The sequence below is a fragment of the Vanderwaltozyma polyspora genome, genomic scaffold (genome assembly GCF_000150035.1).
Source record: "Vanderwaltozyma polyspora DSM 70294 KpolScaffold1038 genomic scaffold, whole genome shotgun sequence".
Lineage (NCBI taxonomy): Eukaryota > Fungi > Ascomycota > Saccharomycetes > Saccharomycetales > Saccharomycetaceae > Vanderwaltozyma > Vanderwaltozyma polyspora.
This window is the reverse complement of record NW_001834605.1, coordinates 38,192-48,125: the sequence shown is the minus strand read 5'-3', so window position 1 is coordinate 48,125 and position 9,934 is coordinate 38,192. Positions and strand designations below refer to the sequence as shown.

The window sequence follows — 9,934 nt, the reverse complement described above, 5'->3', positions numbered from 1 at the left end:
GTGTTGCCCCCCCTGTGGCCTGTTCCTCCCCCGGTACAGGATGTAAACAGACAAGAGGTGTTTTCGCGTAAACCAGAACTTCTTAAATATCCGTGTATTGGGTTCTCCCACTTTTCACTTTAAAATTCGCGGCCTTAAGTTATTCATAGATTAAAAATCCCCAAACCCCCCATATATTTTCCCCATTTTGGAACAGACCGGTTACAAAGTTTTTTTATTATCGCCTCTTAGAGGAATACCCAATTCGGTTCAAATGGGATAAAAATTTCTGGGGCATGAAGGAATTATTCCCTTAATTATGGATTTTTGGTAAACCAGGGGAATAAATTCAATTTTGAGAGGTTCAAGAAATATTAGGGTATTTATAGGGTATTTGATTTTGACCTGGAACTATAGATATAATTTACTAGAAAACTTATTGAATAGAGATTAAGGGTCCTTTTTTTTTCATATGTTAGTCTACCAATGAGTAATTATAGCTGCCCTAGAACTCATAATAAGAGTAATATGAGTGGCAGAAATGAGGTGAAGCCGATATCATTTAGCAGGGGGTCTTTTCAAATTCATCATTATTCAAATAGTATACATTCACCTTCTTTAGATGGTTCACCACGTCAAAATTTTTCACAAAAATATTCATTTGGAAGTATCAACAGTAGTAATTCTAGTTATGATCGAAGTAGGGATCCATCCTCAGTAGAGCAACAATTAATGCGTGAAAAATCACAAGCTCTGTTGAAGAGAAAATCTTCTCCAATGCCAAAATCATCCGGTTTATTATATTCGACTCATACAAACAAGGAACTTTCAAGCATTGATAAAATTAATGATCCTTCAAGTAATGCACTTATTTGTGCAGGTAAGGCACATTTAGGATATTATAAATTTTCTTCTAATGATAATAATAAAATAACTTTGGTCCATGAATTTACCCAAGGATTTTCTTCAGGATCAAGCCAATTGAATTCATTAAATCCTAATTTAAACAAGAGACGAAGACAAATAAAATTAAGCACCATTGCTGATGTAAAATCTGGTTTCCAAAAATATAACAATTACATTGCAGTCTGTAACAATTCCACCATTATATCCATATATGATATCAATAAGAATGATAATATCGATAATCCATTAGTAACATCCTTTTCAGAACATTCAAGAGCTGTGAACAGTTTTGATTTTAATATGACACAGACATCGTTACTGATAAGTGGTGGTCAAGATGGTCAAATAAAGATTTGGGATTTAAGATCTAATTCATTATCAGGCTCCAACAAGCCTGACTTAAATATCAACGCTGCGTCAGATTCAATAAGAGATGTAAAATGGATGCCAGGCTATAATTTTTCATCATTTAATCAATCATACGATGGTAAACAAACTGGTAATTCTGAATATAAATTTGCATCAATACATGACTCTGGCTTATTGCTAAAATTTGATATCCGTCAACCAAATCAAGTAGAAAAAAAGATTAATGCACATACAGGTCCCGGATTGTGTCTAAATTGGCATCCTAACCAAGATTACATTGCTACTGGTGGTAGAGATGGGAAATGTTGCATTTGGTATATTGGTGATGTCGTTAACGATGCGCCAGTGACTTCTCTAGGAAGTATGACGCCAAATACATTACACACTTCTAATGTCAATTATTACCAGTCAAATGCAACTAGTTTAGCATTACCTGAGATGACAATAAATACTGGTTTCCCAGTAACTAAATTAAAATTCAGACCTGCATATGAGAAGAATGTAATGGACTCGTTGCTTGCAATATCATCAATGGGCGAGGAAGCAGAGGTTAACATTTATTCACTTTGTAGAAAATTTATTCCTAAACATGTCCTACTAACTACTTCTCCTTCCCAAGGTCTTGTTTGGTGGGACAAAAGTTTGATTTTTAATACGGATAGGTCAAACAGAATCAATGGCTGGGACATTGATCTGGAACCTACTGTTTTAGATAATTTGCCCAAGGCCTTAGCCACTTGGAGAGACATTGATGGTAATGGTTTGTTGGTAATTGATCAAGATAGCGGTACATATACAGCAAATGAGGAATATATACCTCTTGTGTTTGACAAAAGAAGAAGACAAAGTCATAGATTGTTGAACCCATCAATTAATGACAACAACTCAATTACAAAAACAAAATATTTAGACTCAATTAAGAAGGCCAATAGTAATACAATTATTTCTCCTACTTCTGTAGAAAAAACAGGAAATATAAAACAACCTAACCTACATAGTAACAAAAGCATTATAGGGATGACTTCGCCTATGTACATGACCCAATTTATGCCTCCAACAAATAGCCCTTCTCCACTTAATGAACCATTAGAATTTAAGGGCATACAATCTCCATTAATAGTTGCCCTTGATTTCCCTCATATTCTAAATAACATGAGACTATCAAAAATTACTTCTAAAAAGCATTTGTCAAAGTCATCAGACATTGCAGCAATAAAGGAATCGCCTATTCAAGTTTTCCAATATCTTGCAAGAGAATTAGAGTTTTCATTTAGCAAAGATCGAAAATTAGACAGTAGATCCTCAATTATAAAAAGGAAAAGCATTTCTGATGATTCTGGATCACAAGTTGACGTTATTAAAAAAATTGGATTCACTGACACAACAAAATGGACAAATCTAATTAATAGAAAAACAGATGGAGAAATCGCTGAAAAAAGTTCTGATAGAATTTCAGCATTATCTACATCATCAGAAAGTATTAAGAACGATATTGATGAAAAAAGTGAACACTCCAAGAATAATGCATATTTAAATTTGGAGAAAAAATTAAGTCACGGAACCCATGGAATGCCAGAAGATGCAATTGAAGCTCAACACAAAGTTGATATACTGATAGAATTAGTAACGATATGTTCGCATAATGCTTCAGTCTATTCTTATATCGATGACGTTCCAAATTTCAAAATATGGACACTTATTAAAGATTCGTTACTTTGGGATTTAAAGGACATAACAGGGATTGAAGAGGCGATTAACTCGAATGACTCAATAGAGATTAAAGACAAATTCCAGTACTTCGAAAACCTGGATCATGAGCGTGCATTGAAAAACTCTTCTTCTCAAACACAATTCAGTGATATTCCAAGTGAGATTGAGTCATTTGTTACAGAAAATCCAGAAGCTTTGACATCAGCTTCGTTGGAACTAGACAATGACATCGAAGAAGGGACAAAAGAATCTAAGCGCCCAATTTCCAATTTACAGCAGCAGTTAAAAGCTGAAAACACAGCAGTTATGGATACGCCAAGTGATGTGTTCGTAACTGCAACTACAGATGGTGGCCATTTTAGGGATAATTCAAAAGTTACAAGAGATGAGAATAAAATTGAAACTAATGATAACACAAATTTATTGAATATCGGTAAGGTAAATACAGAAAACGCTATAAAAATAGATTCAGAATCGGTCATCGAAGATGTTGCCCCTGGCTCTAAATCTATTGAAATTCCTACACTTACAAGAGGAAGAACTAGAACATCTTTTATTGACACATTTATGACAAATCCATTGCACAATATGGAACGACCAGATAGATCGTTATTACTGGCGCAAGATAGTGCAGCTAGTCTAAATGATCAAAGTAGTCCTATCAGTAAAGTGTCATCCATAAAAAGTAGTTCAAATGTTCCACATTCTCTAAATAGTATGATTAAGCTATCCCAAGGAAAAATGCATTCAAGAACTCGTTCTATTGGGAAGTCTCCAATCAAACTGTCAGGTTTTTTGTCACCAAAAGAAAGAAGTCTTTCGCTACCTTTGGAAAATATTTTAAAAAAAAACAAATCTGCTGAAAAGGTTGCCCATAACGATCAGTTCAGGCCGCCATGGGAAACTGGAAAATTGTTGAAACAGTTATTCAACCAAGCTGTGGAAACTGGGAATATTTTATTAGCAATAAATATTATAACCTTATTTCAAGATCTCTACAATATTACTACCATTGATGTTGTGAAGAGTAGTTTGCTACAGTTTGTTGAAATACTGCATCGTTATGAACTTTTTGAAATAGCGACTGCCTTGTTGAAATATTGTTCGTGGAATAATATACTTGAGGGCAATGGAGGAAACTCTACAGTACAATTATTTTGTGACAAATGTGGGAAACTGATTGTAAATGAATTTTCTAAGACTAATTTTAACGAAGAACTGAAAAGAACAGGGAATAAGGACTCCATGAAAAAATTTGGTTACTGGTATTGTGATGCATGTAAGAAGCCTAATAGTTTATGTGTATTATGTGAGAAACCCATGAAGAAATTGGTAATGTGTGTTCTGGCATGTGGTCATGAAGGCCATTTCCAATGCTTAAGAGATTGGTTTTTAAATGAGGGGATGAATGAATGTCCAGCAGGAGATATACAAGTAATATAACTTGGAAATAGAATGCATTATATCAGATAGTGTTCATAAAAAATTTTATATAAAATCAAATAGTATCCCTATATTTACAGACGCGTTTAATGTTTATAAATGAAAATACAGATGTTTAGTTGATGAGTTTATATTGTTCTAAAAATGTTCGTATTACCTCCCAATACCCATCTTGAATTATGGTATCGTTGTGATGACCAGAAGGGAATTCAATAACTTGCTTTTGGCTACTTGGACATAATTGGTAAAGCTTTTTCATATGCATGGGAGGTACAATTTCATCTTGCAAGCCGCTTAAAAATAAGAAAGGAGCTGATGAACTACAATTTATGATTTCGCTTTCAGATTCCCAGATTTCATGACAGAAGTAAGCAAAATATTTTAATGGTGGGTACATATAAGGAATAACTTTGGGTATACTGAGGAAAGTATTTTCTAGTATCACAGCATCGCATAATTGAGAAAATTTAGAGGCGATGTAAATAGCGTTAGCACCACCTAACGAACGACCATATAAAATTAATTTTTTATTCTTATGGAAAGAACTAGTTGCTAAATAAGACATAACACGATCGGCGTCAATTTTTAAACCATCTTCACTTGGAGAACCCTCTGAGAACCCATAACCTCTATACGAATAGATAAATACACTTAAATTTAATTGTCTATAAAAAATATCGACAATTGGTAAAAAAAATCCAATATTACCAGCATTTGGACATAAGATCAAAACCGTTGAAATTGAGTCAGGATCATCATTTTGAATATCATAACCTTCGATCACTATGTCATCTCTTGTGGTTAATTCTACTCGTTTATAGGGCATATCGAATTTATCAGGAGTATCTACATGGTTTCTGGCACCCTGAGCCCAAGAGGGATAGACCACTTTATTCTGAAGGAAATAAATAGCAGACACAGAAATAGTAGACAGTACGGTTAGGCCACCCAAAAACATTTTGATGAACCTTAGTAACATTTGACACAGATTTTGGTAACAAAATTGGAAAAAAATTAAATGAGTCTCGTAAGTGAAATAAAAATTAAAAAATTTACACTTGCTTTTAGCAAACCTAAACTAACCAAACAAAAAAGATAGAAAAATAGCAATGTACTCAAAAGCCAATTGTTTCAGAAAGAAAATCAACGTACTAAAAGCTTAAATTTATACTACTAATGAATACGTATACCTTAAATCAATCTTGACTTTCCAAGATTTTTTGAAACCCCCCAAAAAAGACGGAAAAAAACCCACCAGCAAAAGTTCAACAGCAAATCACTCCAGATTGCCTCGGTTGGCCCTCTTCTATAAATAATTAACCATAAAAGAGACCTTTATTAAACTACTTTTATAACACCTTGGTTCCTCTATTTTTAAATATTTTAAAGGTTTTCCATAAAATATCGAGATTCCGGGTAACCTCATTGAAAATTTTTTTTTGTTAATAGCGAACGTTTGAAGGCAGAAAGTAAGAACAGTTCAAACCTGTATTAGGTAAAGTAAGAGCTGCTATAGTTATAATTTATTGATTTATGATTGCTAGGATGGTGAAATATATATTTAAGATTGTTTTATATATGATTTTTTGATTTTTTTTTTTGTAGGATCGGTTGACTAATTGAGTTATTATAGGTTAGATATAAGATCGTGTGATAAGAACAAGAGCAGGATACCATGTCTGTTGAAGAAGTTACTCAAAAGTTAGAATCAGTTGCAGTAGATGACAATTCTCCAAAGACTGTTTTAAGTGATAGCTCTAATTTTGAGGTCAAGCATCCTTTGAATTCGAAATGGACTTTATGGTATACTAAGCCTGCTGTTGATAAATCGGAAACTTGGTCTGATTTATTACGTCCAGTAACTTCTTTTGAAACTGTTGAAGAATTTTGGGCTATTATTCAAAATATTCCTGAACCTCATGAATTGCCAATGAAATCTGATTATCATGTTTTCCGTGACAACATTAGACCAGAATGGGAAGATCCAGCAAACTCAAAAGGTGGTAAATGGTCATTTCACATCAGAAGCAAAAGTTCTGATATTGACGAACTTTGGTTGAGAGCTTTATTAGCTGTTATTGGTGAAACTATTGATGAAGATGATTCTCAAATTAATGGTGTCGTCTTAAGTATCAGAAAGGGTACCTCTAAATTCGCATTATGGACTAAAGCGGATGATAATACCGAAGCTTTAACTAATGTTGGTACTAAATTTAAGCAAGTTTTAAAACTAGGTGATGAAGATAAAATCGAATTCGTTCCTCATTCTAGTACTGGTAAGTACGTTCAAGCAACTATTACTTTGTAAAATACTTATATAAGTTGATTCCGCATATATAATCGGCTTAACACTAATGTTAATCTCTATTTTGATTTAGCTATAAATGCATTAAAATAGTAACTAAGTGTATATATGTTACATACTTATAAAATTAATTTGATATAATATGAATGAAACTTTGAAAATTAATAAACCTGGTAATGTAAAAATTATTATTAAAACTAAAACGTCTATGAATTGTTGTTAAACTGTGTTCTTGAAACATCTATAATAGTTGATTTAAATGCTCACAAAAGAAAAATTCAAAAGGATAAAAAGCGAACTAAAACTAGCATCTCTTTCATTGTCCTGAATTATTACTGTCAATAAGACCTTGGAAATAGAAACCAATAATGATAGCAATGTATAATAATATCAAAATTGAACCTTTGAAATAATTAGATTTGCCTTCAGCATATAAATAGGTGAATAAAAACACACTTGTCATTGATCCTACTAGATCCCATCTAGGAAAAACTAACGGAAACATTTCATCTCTAATACTTATCAAAGAATGATCTATATTCCATGTGTGAAAGAATGAGTACAATACTAATGCAGGAATTTGTAAAAGACATACTTGTAAAGCATAGGCAGAACCGATTTCCATCGATAATGCAACATTCCCATGCATTGCAAATGAAATGGCATTTAAGAATTCCGTAGTATTTGGTACTAATGCAAAAATTGTCAAACCTAAAAATTTTGGATTTAAAGATGGAAAATCCTCTAAAATTGAATCAACACATGAAACTAATATTTCAGCGATTATTGCATACAATAATGTTGATAATAATAAAATCCAGGTTGATTTTGACCTCGACCAATTTGGAGCTTCGTGGGTATTACTGCCATCATGTCCATTATCTTGAGCATGAATAATATTGGATTCAGAGCTAGGTACACCGCCTGTTTCCTTTGGTGGATCGGATATTGGTAATTGCCAGATTAATTTGGCATGAGTTCTTAGAGTAAACCATAACCCTATGAAATAAGCTAGAAATAATACAACCGCAGATGTAATAGACATTGGTTGAATAATTGATTTATACATTTTGTCAAACTTTAAAGGTGGACGGCTAAAATAGCACTTTTCTGAGGTCATTGCTAGAATAGCAGAAAAGACAGTCAAAGATTTATCATCTTTGTCTTCGCATGTGACAATGTACCCGCCATATATTTCATAGAGAATTGTTGGGAAGAACATAACTATCATAGAAAATATAAGCAGAGCAGATGATACGCCAGCACTTGCCGGATTATAACGCTGTGTTTTTCTGACAAAAGCACCACTACACATTGAAAGACCAGGAAGCATCAGTACTGCACCTAGAATTGATCCAATCATTGAACCTTCCACGAGTAATCCTTTCCTTTGTTGCAATGCGACACAATACAAAAATATTTCGACTACCGTTGAGAAAAATGCATTGATAGCAGCACCTACACCCATTGAAGTTTGAGCTGAAATCGAAGCCACTGCTTGACCAATATAGAAGGCCAAAGGTGTAATTGAAATTAAACAAAATACAAAAATTGTTGATTCATTACTTAACCATGATTTCAAACCACAATAATTTTTTATCACATAAAAATCAAAAATGGTAAAAAAGACAATCGCAATTAAATTCATAACTATGACATTTGTACCATCGACAGTATATTTATAATAGTGGAGACCTGCACATCTAAAGGTACATAGAATGACATTTTTATTATCAGATGAGAGTAAAGAGTTTCCAGCGGGAACTCTTCTTTCAAGTGATTTAAAATCCAAAGCAAGAGGATGTCTTCTTAAATGGTATGACAATTTCCATAATATGTTACTCATCGGTATAGTGAAAACAAATAACCATGTTATTAAAGACAGTAGTAGGACAATAGGTTGTAAAATAATGTAAAATAAGACGTAGAAAGCCAATCTCCCTATAGTCCATTCACCTCTTCCAAAATATCTTCGGTGATTGATATGCCCATCGGTAACTGATGCCTCTCTGTCTAATCCGCTTCCATTACTTTGCTGGCGGTTATTACCTTCAGTCACAGCATCTATTGAGTTGTTGTTTTGCTTTTGCTGATCAGTAATAAATTGTTGTATAGAACCGTATGAAGCTTGGTTTATCCGATTCATATCACGCAATGATTCATAACTATGATGTTGGTTTGTTGATGTTGAATTTAATTGCTGACCTGAAAACATCTTACCATACGATGTAATCCATGTGAAAAACTGCTGGGCGCTTATACCTTCATTATTATCCTCTATCAAATAACGATCATCTTGGATCAGATATACTACTTTTCCAAATGGCCACAACAAATAACGGGCTAATTTAAAGAAAACAGCGGCATATGCTCTAGATGACTTCGTAAAAAATCCTAAAATGGGCACTAATATACCTGCAATGTAACATAATATAAATAGTATTATACCGCATGTAACTGACCATAGAAAATTAGATAAGTGGACATACCAGCCTAGTATTTTAATTTTGGTTTCATGAATATCTTGGTCTGCTGTTTTTTGAACAGACCTCTGCTTCTTATATAAAGCAGGCTTCCAAATTCTAATACCAAATGGATGTGTCTCATTAATAGCATCTTGTCTTTCACGTAAAGTAAATGATTCTGTAGATGAAACATTGGATATTCTATCATCTCCATGATCTACATTAATACGATCAATAATAAAATCTTGGCCTGAAGTTCCTGTATGGTCATGAATGACAATTCTATCCTTTACTGGATCATGATCGATTGACCTCATGGAATGGATTGAATTCAAATGATCCTCTACAGGGATTCTCGGTGGTTTCCTGTTATTTTGTTTTTCATTACTTGGAGTACCATTAGAGTTATTGTTTTGAAAAAGGTTAATAGATTTTGAAGAATATATCGGTGAAATCAAATTATCATTAGAAGGGTTGTTACTATTAGTTACGACATTTTTCCGTATATTTATATCATTTGAGTGCGAATGAGTTAGATTTTCTATATCTCGAATATCTTGTTTAATTTCATTTGGGTCATCTTCAACACTGAAAACTCTCCTTGCATGGTCAGTGGAAGGAAGAGTTGGTAAGTTGTTTGACATCTTAATCAAGATGGAAAAATGATTATTCCCTAATCACGATGGATAAAATGTTCGATAAATTGAACAATATGCTAGTCGATTATAATATCTAAAGCCAGTTGATAGGTACCTAA

General features: G+C 33.2%; 4 protein-coding genes across 4 annotated transcripts; 2 read left to right on the top strand and 2 right to left on the bottom strand.

Annotated features, from left to right (window-relative positions):
- Window positions 1-465: 465 nt before the first annotated feature.
- RTC1 (Rtc1p) lies at window positions 466-4,407 on the top strand (the record flags this gene model as incomplete). Its single annotated transcript, XM_001643121.1, has 1 exon — window positions 466-4,407. One exon carries the CDS (start codon window positions 466-468, stop codon window positions 4,405-4,407), a length of 3,942 nt encoding a protein of 1,313 aa, XP_001643171.1.
- A 115-nt stretch (window positions 4,408-4,522) lies between these two features.
- On the bottom strand, window positions 4,523-5,386 carry Kpol_1038p19 (uncharacterized protein; the record flags this gene model as incomplete). The annotated part of the gene is made up of 1 exon (XM_001643120.1): window positions 4,523-5,386. The coding sequence occupies one exon, from the start codon at window positions 5,384-5,386 to the stop codon at window positions 4,523-4,525; it is 864 nt and encodes a 287-aa protein (XP_001643170.1).
- A 696-nt stretch (window positions 5,387-6,082) lies between these two features.
- Window positions 6,083-6,715, top strand: Kpol_1038p18 (uncharacterized protein; the record flags this gene model as incomplete). The annotated part of the gene is made up of 1 exon (XM_001643119.1): window positions 6,083-6,715. One exon carries the CDS (start codon window positions 6,083-6,085, stop codon window positions 6,713-6,715), a length of 633 nt encoding a protein of 210 aa, XP_001643169.1.
- Window positions 6,716-7,028: 313 nt separating this feature from the next.
- Window positions 7,029-9,821, bottom strand: Kpol_1038p17 (uncharacterized protein; the record flags this gene model as incomplete). Its single annotated transcript, XM_001643118.1, has 1 exon — window positions 7,029-9,821. One exon carries the CDS (start codon window positions 9,819-9,821, stop codon window positions 7,029-7,031), a length of 2,793 nt encoding a protein of 930 aa, XP_001643168.1.
- Between the last annotated feature and the right edge of the window lie 113 nt (window positions 9,822-9,934).